This window comes from Micrasema longulum, unplaced genomic scaffold, assembly GCF_059751315.1.
Source record: "Micrasema longulum isolate JH-2025_06_02 unplaced genomic scaffold, ASM5975131v1 h1tg001112l, whole genome shotgun sequence".
Taxonomy (NCBI): domain Eukaryota; kingdom Metazoa; phylum Arthropoda; class Insecta; order Trichoptera; family Brachycentridae; genus Micrasema; species Micrasema longulum.
In genome coordinates, this window is record NW_028278300.1 from 61,715 (window position 1) to 80,541 (window position 18,827).

Below are 18,827 nucleotides of genomic sequence, written 5' to 3' on the forward strand. Positions count from 1 at the left end.
TAATGAGAGGTTTTAAATCTGAAAAATGGAAAATTAATGAGTCATTGCTTGTCATGTATAGTTGAAGTCAAAAGCGATAATATTTTTAATCTGATCGCTAAAAACATAAAAAAGCCACTGGCTGACGTTCGCAGCGAGAACAGAGAAACCGGCCCTAGCAAAGGTCCGAAAGCAACTTCACAAAACTGGCATACTGTAACAGTGGTACAGGTTACTTTAGTACTGGCCTGCGTGACGCGTGAATTTGTCTCTCTCGTTCGCGAATATAGCTATGGCATCGAGAGTGAGACGTAAATATTGTTTGAGACAACCGTATATTCGGTTCTCTTATATACCACATACGTCAGATTGGTAAACTTTTAAATGTATTAGTGACTCATCTCCGATTTATTACAAAATGCTTTTTCTTATAATTGTTTTTTATTTAATAATAAATTATTAAATAAAAAACAATTGCCACAATGCTGATTTTGAAGTTACGTAGTTACAGTAATTAATTTTATTTTTTTTCAATTCAATTATATTATTGCGTTTGTCTATTAAGCTCTCAAGATAATGGTTCGGGATTTTGAGTAGGAAGCTCTGAAGATTTTTCAATCGTTGAAATTGGTGATGTTATTTCTCCAATAGAGCAAAATGCTTTTGTTTAAATATACATAATTTGTAAGTTCTTTGACTTTATTTTGAAAAATAATACTAATATGGAAATTTTACTTCACCAGACAAAGGGAGAGAGAACGAGGAGGAAGGGAAGCTAGATCTAGCAGTAAAAAACGCTGGAGAGAAGAACAAAGGCAGGATAGCAGTAGTGGATCACTTTCTTCCACTATGACCATCATTACAAGGTACTTTAATAAACGCCCATTTTGTCAGTGCTGAAATTAAAATTCCTCCATCTCAATTGTGATCAATCAATTATAGTTTCTTTGTGAAACCATCTTTGATACTTCATAAATACATATTTAGATTAGTTTACTAATGTCCTAACAAGACAAAACGCGTCGCGCTGTACGAGGGTTGTCTGAAATGTTATCAACCTCAACATGAAGATGACAGCACTTGTCAACTAAAATTGGGGAATGTGTTTGCGCATGCGTTGAAAGATACCCATAAAATTTTCGGCCGTTTTGGACGCGTAGTAATTTTTTGACAGTCGTTAGAGTGAGTTTCTATAAGAGTTTTTGTAAAAATAGAGACATTGTGTACGGGAGACTCTGCTTCATCGTATACCACAGTAAAATTTTGGGCAGCTGAATTTAAACGTGGACATACCAGCTTGGATGACAATGAACGTTTGGGACGGCCAAAATCTGCAACCACTGAAAATAACATCGCCCAAGTTCACCAAATGGTTGGCCTCGATTAATTACGGTACATGAAACTTGGATTCACCATGCTACTCCAAAATCAAAAAATCAGTTCGAACAGCGGACTGCAAAGGTGGAATCGGCCCCAAAAAAGGCAAAATCTGTTCCTTTGGCTGGAAAAGTGATGTCGACAGTTTTTTGAGAAAGTTATGGGGTTATTTTTATCGATTACCTAAAAAAATTATTCCTGGAGCATACTACGCATCATTTGATAAGTTAAAGACAGAAATTGCGGAAAAACGCCCACATTTTGAGAAAGAAAAAAAATGTTTCACCAAGACAATGCACCTTCTCACAAGTCAGCGGTTGCCATGGCGAAAATCCACGAATTACGGTTTGAACTGCTTGACCACTCGCCACACTATCTATGCTCCTTGCGCTACTCATGCTCATGCTCCTCGCGCTGCCGCCCTCTCGCCCGATGTTGCCCTCTCCGCCCACACACTGCTCTACTCGCGCAATTAATCTCGACACTCCGCACTTGTCATTTGTCTTTCTATACAATGGACGATGAAACTGTGACAGCGTGCGCGCTATCCGTTTTTAGTATAGTTAATTATATCAATGTTATACAAAGAAATATACATCATTAAAAAATGCCGCGTGTCTTGTGTAAGCGCTCGATGCGTAATACATGCGTAATGCGACCTCGCGATTATGTGGCCAACCACTCGCGCTCATATTGCCGGTCCTTTGACTCGCGCTCAAAAACCGACAAAATAGGGAGCGGTGGGCACGACGAGGAGCATGACGTGCGGCATGGGGAGTAATGTTGCCACACTACTCCCCATTCCACTCGTCGAGTGTGTGGCAGGCCCAATAGGACCAAGGTCCTGTGTTGAGTTGGGACGAATAATTTATTGACATAGACATACGATTATCCCTATCCTCTCAATTTATGTAAACCGTAACACAAAAATAATAATGTATACGTACATAATATCTAATTTGGAGTAAATACAATAATTGATATCAAACTTTCGATTGTGTTCATTTAATTTATAAACGAATATATACTCAAATCTAGCCATAGCAAAGCATTGCCGGGTTCAGCTCGTATGTATATAAACTGTATATATGTATGTATGTAAAGCGTTCAAATAAATAAACAAAATAAATATGTTATCTTAACACTTTGTTAGTAGGTTACGCGGAAGTCAGGGCCTCCACCAAGACGACCAGAATGCCGGCGTAGTGTACTCCTCTTCCAAGTACTCCTCGGGAAAGGGGAGATCAGACTCGCTGGACAGCAGCGACACCAACGATGTAAGTTCAGGTTCATAACTTTCTTCACACATTCATATATATGTTGTGTGACGTCGCTTCAATAATAATCACTTAACATGACCTGTGTTCAGATAGAATAAAAAATATAGTTCTGTCTCGTGAGTTACGATGAAAATACGTAAAATTGATTTAGAAAACTTGATTGTGTTTTCAAAATCAATATAAATATACTCGTACATAGCTTTTAAAATAAGATTGTTAAAAAATATGTCTTCTCAAAAACGCGACATGTTTGGTATTGACAATGAAGAAGTTCATTGTTTTTTTTTTTATTAATAGACCAAACTGAGCACGAAATTTTTTTTTAAATTTTTACGTGTCATATTATTAGCGCTATGATTTTTTAAAGTTTTGTATTTCTGAAATTACTCCGCGTGTCACGTCTCAAGTTCTCTTCCGCTTCTTCTCGGTCAGTTCTGCCGATTGGTCCGTTGATGGTAAGCAAACCGGATATTTTCCACAGCACAATAAGAATATCATTAGTTGATTCATATGGACTTGTGACATCGTTCAAAGTAGTTCGTTTTTATTTTTGAAAAAAATTTGTACATTTTCAAGAAACTTCCCGTGTGATTAAATGCTCAAATTTTTACCGAGCGTAAGAAAACATTTTTGTATCTAATTTCCTGTAGGGCTGAAGTTCGTCATTGTGACGTCAAGATTCGTGACGATGTTCTATTTCAATTTAAAAGTCACAAAGTTACTAATTTAACCAAACTGTGACGTATTAGGGGCGTGGCAAATGCAATGAACCATATTTGCGGGAATTTAAAAGTACAAGTTAATTTAAGAATGGTTTTCATGCTACTAATAAGTACAAAAAAAATGTTTTTTACTCGACGTTATTTCAGGCCCTTATTATTTAAAATTATAAAAGAAAAAGTGATATTTCCCTATTTTTTTACTCTCTGGTCACATTCAAGTTGCACTAGCACTGGCAACTCTTGAATCAAATGAATGACTCGCGATCTTTTTTTAAGTTTTCTCTCGGAGTCAGATGGAAGAGATTTATTGTATAGGAAGGAAATGAGTTGGTCAATAAAGTGGGACTAATTCCTGATTGATAATATTTTTTAGTATGTCCAAATGTTTGTAGACAAGGCTTGATAACTTCCTATGGAGTGAAATCCAGCCTTGATGAACTTTTTTTTAATTTTCTCCCTCCGTAAAGTAACTACAAAAATGTTTTTAAATTTGTAAGGGGAAATAGCACACATGGTTTGTGATTGTGTTCATTATTATGAACGTTTGCTTTCCTTGAGAAAATATTTTTTGTTTAATATTCAAAGAATCGAATGATTTCTCCTTATTTTAAATTCTTTTTTAATATAAATTTATTTAGTTTCTTCATTTCAATACTTAAATTAAGATTATTTTGCACTTATTGTATTTGGGTTACTTAAATCAACTTTTTTTCCAATACTTTTATTTGACTTAATTAATAAAAAACAGCTTTTAAGTGGTGTTACTCAATGTGATGTTTCGTAATTGCTTTAATTTTGACGTGTGTTTGTTTTAAACTGTACTTTTGTCACTTATTTTACAATGTAAGGGTTAATGTTTTGATTGGTATCCCAGTTGACCCAGTCAATCACAATGGCCGCCATTTTCAGTAATTTCCGACGCGATCGTTTTAGCAATCGGGATCATTATATTTTTTAATACTGCCACACTTTAACCTGATGCTTGGCAACATCTAATATTAAATGTCATTATTCAAAATATTTACGTTTCGCGGCATATATTCTCGACGTTTAAATCGTATTTAAATATTACTAGGCACCGATAAATAATTGTATTAATTAAAGATGGAAAATACTCCAAAACTGTTAATAAAGTTTTTTTTTGTATAAGGTTCTAATTATTTGTACACAATTTATCATGCGCTAAATCGCGGTCGCGTGGCGTTTGGCATTAAAATAATAATGTATCATCATAATCGCTCAGGAATTTTTAGCCACATAAACATCTGTGATTGAGCAAGGTGGTTTACACCACAATATTTCGGTTTCCCTGTGATAACCTTAATATACATATAATTAAAATAGTCCATAAACCGCGGACGCACATCAAATTGAAGCTGACTAAACTACTCAAAATTAGTAGTTTTACGTTATGGCCATTGGTTACTCTGTAGACGTCGCTTAGTATGTAACTACCAATTTTAATTCGATTACGCCGTTGTCGTTTTTAAGTGTCAAAAAACTGCTGGGATTAAAAGGAAATGAGTGGGATCACATATCATGTTTAAGTAGCGAATTCACAAATAATGTTATTTAAGAATTATATTATTTTATCGGCTGTCAGATTGTTAAATAAAACAAGGTGGACATTTTGTCAATATTGCCAGGGTAGTCGTTTTTTTTACCCGTCTTTCTATTAATAATCCTTAGTATAATATTAAACTGTATTAATTTTACTTAATTACTAAATGATTATTTTATGTTTTTTTTTACGTTTGCCTAATAAAAGCACCGGTTTTTTCTATAGTCCAGTCAGTGAAATATATTTTTGTGGTAAAATATAACATATTAAAACCGAAAATTATCTCATATTTGTGTTATGATAATATATTGTTCGCGGTTTGGCAACATTACGCGACCACTTCACGCAAGGTGGAATGTCGTGCAGGGGGGGTTGGGCGTTTGGCAATTTTTGGACACAGTGCGATGTATGCAAACTTGATTCTAACGTCTTCTGGTATATTATAATTCTATGCTAATATATTTTGACACGGCCCCATCATTCAAATCTTGCCTTCTAACTGGGCTAATAAGTGAGAGCCATGTGTTTTCTCATCTATAGTTTGATCTCGACCTCCAAACCTACATAGGTCCTTAAGTAACTGGGACAGTGTATAAATGTGGGAACAGGGCCCTTTTACAATTGAAAGTTAACCTTAAATCTTCAATTTCATCTACAAAGTAAAATTAAGTTTTCTGTATGAAAAGCAGAATATGCAGACAATTTTTTCTTCTAAATATGTTCTAATATAGGTTACCGACGAAGATACTTTAAATGTTCATGCAAATTTACTCATTTTTGTACACAAATCTCGGTTTTTCTTTATAGACAGTCGAAGATAACTCTGTTAACTTCCCATTGTAATCCGGGCCCAGGCAGTGAGGGCGTTTTACATGATGCTCAAAATACCTCAATCTTAGATGTATTAACAAACTAAATTTTTAAAAGCTAAGGTTGGTTCACTCCATACAAATTTATATGAAAATCACCCACGGCAAAATCAATAATAATGAACCCTTCATGTACAAAAATGAGGGATTTAAAATCTAAATAATTGAACATTCATAGGCAATTGCTTCAATAAACTATGTTTGAAATCAAAAGATATAATACATATTTGAAATGTAATTGCAGAAAACATAAAATTCATTTGCTAACGCTCACAGCGCGAGCAACCAGTCCACCCTTCGCCAAGCTCCAAGACCAACTAAGTGTTTTGTGGCAGTGGTACAGGCTGGCCTGTGTCACGCTTGAAATTGTCTTTCCCGCTCGCCAATATATCTACAGCATTGAGAGTAAGACATAAAAAGTGTTTGAGATAATCATATATTCGATACTATTTTACTTCATTCCTCGACAATGCGACACATTGGTAAGCTTGATTGTATAGATGATTTATCTCCCTATTTAATGCTTTTTCTCTGCCCAATAAGTATGTATTATTTAAATTATTTTTTTTCAATTGACACAACAGAAATGCATAACAGAGGTATTTCTCTCAATTTCTCAATCCCGAAAATCTCAATTTATTAGATGCAATGTGTACTAACTACACATCACCGGTAGGGGGGGTTATGTAAGAACTCCATACATCAATAGTCATATGCAGACCTTGTGTATTTTAAGAGATTTTTCTAAATTTATGGAATGTTTCAGGGCTATGGGCATCGACGGCGCTCGTCGTCGAGTGAAGCTCCCGTCATCACAGCCTCCCTCCGCCTCCCTCTCTCTCTCGCCCTGGACGACCCTGACATCCCATACATCGAAGAGAGCGGAGCTGGTGGCCAACCTACTGTACCGCCCAGGCGAAGACAGAGGTAATACTAAAAACAATCTCAAAATCACCCTTTAACAGGTATCTTCAGATTGGTAAAAATTATACAATCGAATGAAATCAGGAATTTTGGCATCTGATTATAAAATTGGATTTTATGTCTTATGAAGAAATTGGCGTAAAATACTCCAACATGCAATACCTGACCTAACAAAAATTGAAAGAAGAATTCAAGACAATTAACATTGAGATTCTACATCAATCTGTAGCTTAACCACTGAACAACTGAGCAGATGTTTATCAACGTCGATTAACAGTCCTTAAGCAACTTCGCAATAGGAAAGAACCGCGATAATAAACTCGCGCATGCACATTGGAATATTAGTTTATCCGTAGTCACATGGCCAAACGTCAAACTTTAAAGTCAGTCAATAGGAGTTGAGTTTCAGTTTGTCATTTGTTTTGCACTTTGCAAGGTTCCAAAGGACTTTAGCGACAACTACATTTGAAAGTGTTATGTTTGATTACAAAAATGTTTAGCTTACTTGTTTTGTTTTGCTTAATTCATTTACGATCATATTAAACATGTGTTTGTCATCATAGTGTTGTAAAACGATAAACAATCAAGATGAGAAACTTTTATTGCGTCAAATTATTAAGTGGTACCCTTTGAGATGAGCTACTGACGTTTGAAAATCTTTTCATTACAATCCTGAGGTTTAAGCCTAGACTCACTATTAGATATAATATTTTTCTTTACCTTTATAGATCAATAAGTGGCAGTGACAGCTCGATTGCATCGCAGCCGATCACTGGGACACTGTCTCTCTCCCACGTGGGCAGCTCAAACCCGGCGGGGTACGACTCGGCAGTAGGCTCCTCTGCCACCCTGTCGAGCCCTCCGCGCAACCTCACTCCATCCAGCAGCAGTGCCGGGGACGGGGGCCTGTTCTCCTCCCCACCCTCGTGGGCCTCCACCCCCCCGACCAGCCCCACCAGCCCCCCAAATGACTACGAACAATTCACTGCCCGCATGTCCCTACCAGGGAAACCCAGCACCCAAAAACAGCAAAAAGATGCCCCGATTTTGCAAAAAGTCACCCTTACATCGACAGGAGAAATCCAACAAAAACAAATGGAAATGTATAAAAGGGAAATCTCGTACGAAATGCAGTCAAACATCGGACAAAAACCAACAACGAAAGTTGTAGAACTACCCAAAAGCCACAGCGCTTCTTCTGTATCGACAGTTACATCGCCAGGCCAACGCAGAGTCGATTTCACCGGCTCCTCCCCGTCCAAGCACCAGGAGCGAGAAGCCAAATACACTCCGAGCATTTCGAGCATCGGTGGGGCGGTCTTACGGTCGAAAACGGCCGATTTCGAAAGGCTGCTGCATTTGAGCAAACCGGAATCTCCCAAGCCTATTCCCAAAGTAGAAACGATATCGCAACAGGCGATCGACGAAAAGAAGAAATACACGAAACGGCGGTACACAGATTCGCGGCACCAAACCAGACATATTCCTGATGCGGAGACGCTCGACAACACCAAAGTATCGGATATTGTGAGCGCGACAACACCTTCTGGGAGACCGACCCCTGTATATAAAAGAAGAGAACTCATTTCAAGTGTACAAACGAAGAACAAATAGTTAAAGACTGAATGTGACTGCCATAACATAGTGCCAGTGAATATGTGACCTTCCGTTTATGCTTACTATTCATAGAACTAAGTGGCCTTCGCGCGATTTCTTCTTCCTTATTTATTTTATTTGTAAGTTTATCGTCTTTAATTAAACTAATTTTCGCCTTAATTGTATAAGTGCCTTATACATCAAATATGTTACTACTGTATTTAGATTAAACATTGAATATTGTAAATAAAATATTATTTTTTAAGATATTGTATTGTACTTTTAGAATTTTTGAATATATTTATGAATGTCATGTACACATTTCTGTAATCATTTTAATGTAATTAAAACTAATGCTTTAAACAAAATATTATTTACAACTTATAGATTGTTTAATTATCTTGCCAAAATAATTTTGTTTCAACTTTTAAAATATTTATTACGGGTATAAATTTTCTTGCCCAGAGGATAAAATCTATGTTATCTTATCAATTAATGCATAAAAAACCCGAAAAGTTGTCAATTTTTAATATCCTAAAACAGGGGTCTCCAAATTTTTTATCTTAGAAAGCGGTGCTGTCATCTAGCGGTGGATGCCGTTATTAAAATGCAATCTGTACAAACCCGGGGTGCTATTCTGAACCGCTCTCGCGGCACGAGAAAGCAGTTTTTCTCGTGTATTTTGTATGTAAATACGCGAGATAAAACGGCCGCGAGAGCGTTTGGAATACCACCCAAGGTGATGCAGGTTTTTTTGTAGAGAGCATTGATTGTTAGCGGAACATCTAAATTTATTATAAATATTTTCTTTCGCGCCGTAAAATTTATAGCATTTAATTGTATGGCAAAGTTTCCCAAAAATATATGAAAAAATTAATGAAAGTGAACTACTTTGAACTACGTCACGAGATCTAACAAATCAACTTATGATAGAGGATTGTGATAGATTTCCGTTTTATGTAAAGCCAACTCACCAATCAGGTAACTCAACGAAGAGAACTTGTGACATCACAGGCGGAGTAATTACAAAATGATTGCTTTAGTTTGATAGTCTATTAACAAATAAAAAAATACTACTGAACTTCCTCATTATGACAAATCACATTATGGTTCAAGAGATCCCTAACTCGTGAAAGAAAAATTTCAAGCTGATGATTCCTTTTATAATAGCCAATTGTTCCTTAAATTTCCAAAATTTCAACTGTGTATTATTTATTTCTTCATTAAATAGCTTTTACAGTATGTAAATCACAAAAGCTTTTAAATTCTAAGTGCCTTTTGTACTCTAAAATTTAAATTTAAATTTGAAAATATAAGTAATGCATGAACAAATACGTTTTTGTTTTTTGTACCTACTGCTTATTTGTCGAACCAATAATTCAAGGGATTAAGTTTTGCATTTCTACAATCAAAAAGGTATTATTTATTATTGTCACTTTGTGAGATACACAATTTCTGAGATTTATTGTTTTTTTCCACCTTAATTCTCGCATTTTTTGAGACTTTAAATCTCTGCTTTAAAATATAGATTTGTAATCAATTCTTTGCTATCCTAAAGCAAAGTTCACACGAGGATAGTACAATAGACAATTCGACTGTAAATAAAATGCGGATAGCTTAAAAAATGTATGCACGACAAGGCAGCGTGTTAAAAACGAGTGGGGGGATGTAAGCTATTGTCCTGCAGAGATAGCCTGCCTGTCTATCTCTAGGACAATATCTCGGTCCATTGTCCTGTCCTCCAAATAGGTCTGAAGCTGGGACAGGACAGTAGTGCCTTGTTCTCCTGTGACTATGCAAAACTTTTTAGTTATCCCACCGGATATCGTATATTTTGATATGTATAATATTATGTATTGTTACATCGATGTATCTCTTTCTCTTAATGTGCCTTGTTGCCAATGTTTGTGTTCAAAATTAGTTGTAATATAAATCTTTTATCAATGTGACTGGTATTTAGTAATATTAATACATGGCAATATGCAAACACAGTTTTATGTTCATAACTGAGAATCTATTGGGTTGGTTCGTAAATGATTTCTGCTACAAGTATTTGTTTATCAGAGTAAACATGTCTCAACTTGTAAAAATATTATTTGATATAGAAGAAATTTTACCTAACAGCACAAAAAATGTACTATATTGTACTAAGTTACGTCCGCCAAGGAAACTTAAGTCCTCAGCATGCGGTGTGCGGTATGTGGTGGACAAGCCATAATTAGTTATTGTGATGTGCAAAAATGTGGAAATGTTTATTGAATACCTACTTTTAAAGGATACTTTGTTTTAAAACAATTCACCATCATCATCCCCCTTTCTGCACCCAGTGGTGCATAGGGTACTGCATTTAAAAACCAAATGCAGCGTAGTTCGATCATAGTTTACATGAAGATGAGGTGATCAGTGTTACGCTTCAGGTGTCAAGTCCATAACAATAAAATCTATCAGTTTAAAAACAATATTTCACTCCACCCTGCCAGGAATTTGACCTGGGGCCTCAAAAATAGTAGGCAAACGCGCCAACCCTTCAAAATAAAAACAAAACAAATGTTTAGTGGAATTTATTTATGAATCAATCTTTTTAAATCATGTGATACCACATTCACCCGATGTATGTCGTTCAATGTCATCCATCAGCGTGGATCGATTGGAGTGGTGGCGTTGGCTGATCGACGGATATTGACAATCTTCGATCAGCAATTGATCAGCCATCGATTGACAACCGATTAACCAATTGGGACAGCGCGAGAGGGGGTGGGCTACCACACTCACCCAACTGACGTCGATCGATAAAAATAAAATTATAGGGCAGATCGATTTGGTGTAAGTAAGAACTGTCGATCGACATCATCTGGTCTCATATCGATCGACTTCGGCCGCATTAATGTGGTAACACCCTCAAACTATAAAAAATTGTCGTAAAACTCATAAATATTAAAGTATAAACTATTTTAAGAAAAACTATGAAAAAATATTAATGTATTACAGAACCTATTTCATTTATTTTTTAATCGTTGGTGTATGTTATACTGTATGAAATTTTACAGAAAAATGTATGTGTTAAAAATTTATTCACTATCTTTCTGTTACAACTTTAATTGATAGTGTTAACAGTAAATAAGCTGTCTAGTCCTTTCTAGTCAATGTCTGAATTTTTTAATAATATATACTTCAAAATTGTAAGCTGGTTTCATTATAACCTTTTTAAACATAATTTAACTCTTCTACAATTTTTCTAGCTTATACCCGCTGGTTGCTCGCATGGTATTGAGAAAACTAATTAAATTGTTTTGTTTGAGAATTTTCCAGGTGAAACGATATATTTTTTAGTGTGCCACCGTGCTTCGTTCGATACTATAACAGCACATTATTTTACCCCGAGCAATCAAACATTAATTTGTAATATTTGATTTTCATTTGCAAGTGATTTTTCGAAAAATTAAGTGCAAATTACTACTAATAATCCAAAACCCTACTATAAAACCAAAAGAAAAGGAAATTAAATTGACCAATGTTCATTTGTTAATAAGGAGCTTGATTTTCTGATCTGATTATGCCACATCTTTCTTGGCCGTCTTTGTCACATTACTATTCATTCTCAAGTGAAACGGAAGGCCAACTGGTGTCTATCAACAGTCCGACTTCTTTGAATGAGCTTACTGTGGTTTTCTATAAAGTTCTTATAAAGTGGTATAAAATCAGTATGTTTTTAAAAATGTTTATTTCCTTAACATTTCAGTCATGTTTGCTGTATAATTTTCTTAATTAAATAAATTAATAACAAATATCGTATTATATCAACAATGTGCACTTTTTCACCAAAACTTCTTTTTCTTAATGGGTTTGATTATTTTCTCCGCCATAATTCTTCCTCCCAGCCGGGAAATAAATTCTGTATACTCTGTCTTACCAAACGGTGAGATTGCTGGAGCTCCGCCAGAACCGCCCTCTAGAAATTAAAATATCAATTTATTTATCTTATTTTAAATAATAATTTCTGTAGTATTCATTATTTAACTATATGAAGCCATTTGAATTGAAACATTGAATCCGGGTTATGGGTTTACAATAATTACATTGTTATTAATGTTAGTTTATTTTTTTATTTGAAATTTTAATTTCATTAGTTTTACTAATATTTACAGTACTCACCAAGTTTAAATTCAGCTTCATTTATAACTTTGGGAATGTAACTTTTAGTGCAAGAGCGATCAAACACTCTTATAGGGGGGTGGCAAATGTTAGCTGCGGACCTAGAACTGGGGTACTCTGCTTGTGGTGACTTCATCAGGGCAGGTTGCTTATCTACAGCTTATGAAATGTAATATCATGCGGTCATGTTGTGAAGATCAGTTATAATTCTCAGTAAAAAAATAAATACACCATTTGTACTAATAATATCTCTAAATGTTCAATCATTTTAAAATTGTACATGCTACACTATTAATGTTTATTTCAAGCTAGTCAGGTCACTCAAGTAAATTTCATAATTTTGTTACATTTCTTCTGATTGATTATAGGGACTATTTGTTTTTTTTATTTTTTTTATCATTATTATTATTATTATTAAAGATAACTTATATAGCGCCATTTTCGTAATATAATACCTCAAGGCCACTTTACAAAGTTATTGTATAAAGATATAAATTTAATTTTAACTTTTTAATTTAAGAAAAACAATGAACTTTGTCACCACATGTTAAGGACTTATTCAAATGATTTAGATAACAAGTGAGTTTTAAGTTTTTTCCGAAACATCACTTCACTCTCACAGTTTCGCACCTCTGCTGGGAGAGCATTCCATGCTGTAGGGCCTGCGACCGCAAATGCGCGTTCACCGAATTTAGTGCGCTGTTTGCGTAGAGGTATAATCATGTACTTTTTATAAATATGTATTTTTATTCCTTGTCCAGGCGGATGAAGAATATAGTTATTTGTGTGAAATAGAACCAGAATCTTGGACGAGTGTTTTCCACTCGATGGCTACTCTCAGTAAAAATCCTGAATAAGGAAAATCAGCCTCATAGTATAGTGTTTGGCGCATTCGCCTACCATTCCTGAGGTCCTGGCAGGATCGAAGTGAAATATTTGAGGTGGTTAAGCACTGCAACAATTCCCTGTCCACGGACCAGTACCTTAGGCGTAAGACTGATAAACGTACCTTCCATGTAACAAAAATAATCTAGATACGCTATGATTGGAGTGCCGATGCAGTGCCTTATGCACGACTGGGTAGGAATAGGGAAATGATGAACCTTTTTATGAAAAATTATAGGAACTTAATGTACTTCTTTGAGTAATTAAAATTAGTCTATTATTGTAAAAATTTTAACTGTCCAACTCGGTTATAAGCTGTCTCATCACATCACCCTGTCTGTGTAACCTATAAGTGTGAAAGCTTACAAATATTAATGATATGAATCATAAATATATAAAACATGTGAGTCGAGGTCCTGTAAAAAAACCAAGGCCAATGTTTTACACGAGTTACTGAAAATGTATTTAATCATTACCATAGTGAATGTGTGATTTTGGTGGAAAATAATTTATTTTTAAAATTATTTAAATGCATACCATTATTGGTAACCAAAAATGTATGCGGCGCTAGATTAATAATACAAAATAACACATAGTTGTGTTCTATTACAAAATTATGAAATAATACAAAAACAATATTACACAGTTGTTTTATACTTCGTACTATACAGGGTTTTCACTAAACCTTATCACATCTGAAACCACAATGATCAGTATGAGCAAGAAGACATTATTGGCACATTAAAATAATTTTTTTAGAATGAATAAAATTTATAAAAATAAAATATCAAATAAGCAAATGGGTGCTCACTTCTGCAGGAGAGAAACGAGGAGGGGGGAGGTGGGAGTCTGATACGCGGAAAACTGCGCGGCCGCGCTCCCCTCGCATTCCTCTTGCAAAAGTAAGATAACCATTTGTTTTTTTAATATATTTTTAATATGCTAATATGTCTTCTTGACTGATCATCGTGGTTTTGAATGTGACAGGATTTAAAGAACACCCTTTATTATAATACTATGCGATGCATTATATTTAACATACTTAGGTATAAAGATAAAAAATAAAGATAACGCAGTAAATTAGAAATGGCAAAAGTTATAAATTCTTAATTTGTTGATATTGTTGCAATGTATATAGAATGCCCTCAAACTGTCTCGTGCTAGGAGCTCAGGGGTTCACATTTCATTTAATTGTTATTATTTTTTTTTAAATAAAATATAATAACAATTAAATGATAAAGCTTTTGAAAAATTAAGTGTGAAAAAAATTAAAACAAAAAAACAAAAAAATCTAAAATCCAGTCATACATATATATATATTATATATATATATATATATATATATATATATATATATATATATATATATATATATATATATATATATATATATATATATTTAACATGTATTTATTTGTACATTTCTTTTTCTCTTTTTAAACAAGTTGTATTAGAAAACGGGAACCAATAAGTTGAGGTAGAGTGGGGTTTGAACCACGGACCTCTGATACTGGCCACTGAACCACAACTCGGTTCACATGACAGGCGCCGTGACGCAGTTGGTTAGACGGCCAACTGTGAAATTGGCGTCGCAGGCTCAATTCCCGCCAATTGCAAGAAAAAAATTTAAGAAAGATTTTTTCCTCAATTGGTCTGGGTGCTGTGGTGTAGTTTTCATAACCTCCTTCAATATTCCCTCTTTCCCACATGCTGACAAACCTCTAAATAGAGGCTTAGCGGATTAATCTTTTTTTTTTTGAATAATGAAAAAAACAATGTATTACTTTTTTTATATATATGTAATAATACCTGCTTCAGTGTAATCTTTCTGATAAGTGGATTTAAGTTGATCTTTATCTGTAGCTGAAAAGGTTTCCAATGTAGGCTCTCCTGTGGTTAAATGCTGAAATAAATACACTTTATGAAGAACAAAGTACTAGGAAAAAAAAACTTGCTGAGTTATCAGGATTATAATAAAGTTTTCAAAATTTGTATTTACATATTAAAGAAATTTACAAACAACTACATCGCCATGCTCTTATTCCCAGCCTATGGTGCAAAGGGGATTGCATTGGTACATAAAATACAGTGTAAATTTGTTGCAACAGAGAGGGAAAACATTTTGAGATGGGAATATGGAAGTCTAGGCATTTGCAGGGCTTCTGATCTGTCATTGGCTGGTTTAGGTGGCCACTTCACACACTGTGTAACATTCATAATTTTGCCTGTGTTCAAACATCCACATTTCTTCAACTTTTCCATCTATTGACTTTTGTGAAGTAAAAGAGCTGAAACCTTTATCATGTGAAACTGAATCCCCAAGAGTCGTTTTTGGAAGACTTTAGTGTAAAAATGATGAAATATGTACCGAGAGTGATTAGTTACATCAAATGCATTGATATATAAGAGATCTTGTCTTGAGGTAGTAATTATTATTTAACTTTTTATCCTAGTTTTGATTTTCTTTAGTTGTGTTTTATTTCAATTGTACCTGTATATATATATCACAAAGAAATGTATTTGCCATTGTTAAATAAGTCCATAAATAAATTATAATATATGAGTCATTCTACACCTGGACATATTTGTACCATCAGGGAAACAAACCAACTATTTGTACAAAGGGTTAACAAACGCCTGAAACCTAGACGCTGTAATGTGATCCGAAATGTCGGAACCCAGAAAACCTCATTGCGCAAGAATTGTGAAGTAACTTACTTTAGCAGGAAATAGTTTAGCATCTATCAACGGTCCCATAGGACCAATACGACTCCAATCTTCTTCCTCCTCTGCATCACTCTGTTCCTCGTCATGGCCTCTCTTTGCATTGTTAGATAGAATGCATTCGCACGCCTCATTGGTACACTGGACACCAACTTCACCACCTTTATCACTGGGTAAACCTTTTTTCGTATGATGCCTGGAAAACAAATTTATTTATTAATTTCAATTTTACTCTGTTATCTGAACTAACTATGTATTTACAGGAATCATCCAATGTAAAACGTGTTTTTTTTAGATTCCTATGATTTTTTAGCTTTGATAAATTGCCAAAGACAGAAAATATTGGAAAAATTTAGAAGAGGCCTATGTCCAGCAGTGGAATGAATGTCGCTAGCTAGTAAAGGAGGAGGACTGTCTGAATATTTCTGTATAATTTTGCAATTATTGTAAAAATATTTTTAATATGGGTATTAGTACACGGCCTCGTGGTGTAACGGTCAGCGCGTTTGCCCACCATGCAAGAGGGCTCAGGTTTGACTCCCAACATGCTTGAAATTAAATATTTATTTGAAAAATTATCTTACCTTCACGTAACAAAAAAAAAATATGAACAAGATATGCTGTAATTGGTGTACCATGCAGTGCCCTATGCACCATTAGGTGTGGATAAGGAATGATGAATGATGATGACTAAATATAGGTATTTAAGAAAAACAGAAGATGTCAGGTCCTATGGTCCTAAAGCGTGTGTACATTGCTTTTCAATTTCTTCTTCTTCTTTTCCACATCCGCTCCTAAGTGGAGCATGTGGACATCACTAACATCCTGCGTCTCTCAGTTCCGCCGAATAAAGACGAAATATCATAATTGATGGTCCTCCAGGACGGCGGTGACCTGAAGAAGTGAAGGAGAGGCAGCTTGGGTTAAGGCACGCGCCCAAACCAGGTCCACCGCCTCACCCTCAAAACGCTTGTTATAGGAGGCTGCTGTGTCCGTTATTGGATTTTTAAAAAAAGAATAACCCACTAAGCCTCTTCTTTAGAGGCTTGTGAGCAGGTGGGAAATAGGTTATGGAAGGAAGTTATGAAAAATATACCACAATACCAATTGAGAAAAAATCTTTCTTGGATTTTTTTCTTTCAACTGGCTGTCTTACCAACTGCGCCACAGCACCTGTCTTCAATGTTAGTTATGAAATCAAACCACCTTATACCTTAAATTCAAGTTTGGTGTTTGGAGGTGTAAGGATTCAGGATTTGTACCCACATAGTGATGCGAATGCCCAGTTGTATTCTCCCGGCAACCCTACTGACTAGTCCAACTCGTTACCGTCCACACCGCAAACCCCGGGCAATGGAATCACACTTATAACGGTGTGATCACAGGAAATAACGAGAGGATGAAAGGCGAGTTTCTGGCACCTCCAAACCAGAACCGACCAGCTAAGGAAAGGTAAACCCCATCAGAAAAATCCACCAGAGAAGGCAACGGTAAACCACTCTGGTCATCTTTTCCCAGGAATCACTATGGCGAGTACATCTAACAAGCAGTTGTCCTGGCCTCGGAGTAGCATAGGATCGAGATGCTTTCGCTGTAGTGATCGCCAACATTGGGGGGGCCTGATAAGGCACCGCAAAAAGAAGTAGTACCTGCATTATGAACGAATGAATGTAATCTGTAAAGGTTTATAAATAAATAAATTTCAAATACAAGCATAGAATAATCGGCATTACATTTTGACCAAGTATAGGAAGAGTTCCGACAGCACCCCAACAATTCCTAGGCAGGTTTCGAGCTCTTTGTGCTTATAGCCATCATCATTATATGAACTCCCAAGTATATAAATCTGTCAACTTTATAGATCCTCTGCCCATTATTATAAAGAGGCTGATGTCTTTTTGATATTAATATTAAGAACTAGACCAGTGGAGTTTTCCTGCAGTCTGACAACAATTTCCTGTAGATCACCAATAGACTTTTCGAGAAGAACCACATTGTCTGCATACTCCAAGTCGCACAATTTTATTGGGGAGTTCACTTCTACACCTGGATCAGGTGGTATTGATTTAAGTAATACAAAATCCATCAATATGATGAATAAGAACTGTGCGAGGACGCAGCCTTGCCTCACTCCAGTGGAGACCCTGAACCAATCAGTCAAAGAACTTTCGATTCTCACATGACCATTGCTGTATAGTACCTTTAAAACAGCAATAATCTTGGGAAGAATTCTGTACGTATCGAGAATTTTCCAGAGGGATGGGCAATGCGGGCTATCAAATGGTATTATATAAATTTTGATTATTTTTTATCACATTAACTATCAAAGAAGTATTTACCGAGCATTGTTTTTTTTTTTAATAGGGTTTTCACATAGAATTAAGATATTCTTAATTTTATGGGTTTTCCTTAGAACTCTTGATTTTATAATATAACATTGTACTTACGAATTAGAATCAATTGATTTACAATCTGGCCAGATGAAATCCCCACGGTAAGTTGTGACGAAATTCATCTTATGAATTTTAAAAAAAATAAGAAAAAAATATAATTGTTATGCTTTTACAATTAATTTAAAATGATCATCTTACAATATTATAACATCACATTTGAAAATAAACTGTCAAATTTATCTCTATTCTTGTTTTTTTTTTTTTTTAACATTTTTTAATTTTTTTTTTAATTGAATAGGTGCTTAGTTTCACATGTAAAAGACGATAATTTAACTGCAATATTTAATCCAGAATTATTTTTTATA

The 18,827-nt window shown here is 35.1% G+C and overlaps 2 protein-coding genes across 2 annotated transcripts in view; one reads left to right on the forward strand and one right to left on the reverse strand.

The window, feature by feature from the left end:
- Positions 1–9,169, forward strand: part of LOC148276983 (uncharacterized) — a gene marked incomplete at its 5' end in the record, with an annotated part of 48,974 nt that extends 39,805 nt beyond the window's left edge. The window contains 4 exons of the mRNA XM_088233487.1: positions 723–845; positions 2,510–2,633; positions 6,555–6,715; positions 7,441–9,169. Coding sequence (XP_088089613.1) covers positions 723–845; positions 2,510–2,633; positions 6,555–6,715; positions 7,441–8,326 — 1,294 coding nt within the window. The remainder of the gene's footprint in view (positions 1–722; positions 846–2,509; positions 2,634–6,554; positions 6,716–7,440) is intronic.
- A 2,871-nt stretch (positions 9,170–12,040) lies between these two features.
- On the reverse strand, positions 12,041–18,697 carry LOC148276984 (uncharacterized). Its single transcript, XM_088233493.1, has 5 exons — positions 18,517–18,697; positions 16,064–16,265; positions 15,155–15,248; positions 12,461–12,619; positions 12,041–12,257 (listed from the first exon to the last, which is right to left on the reverse strand). Exons 1-5 carry the CDS (start codon positions 18,582–18,584, stop codon positions 12,124–12,126), a joined length of 657 nt encoding a protein of 218 aa, XP_088089619.1. The 5' UTR covers positions 18,585–18,697; the 3' UTR covers positions 12,041–12,123.
- Positions 18,698–18,827: the final 130 nt, after the last annotated feature.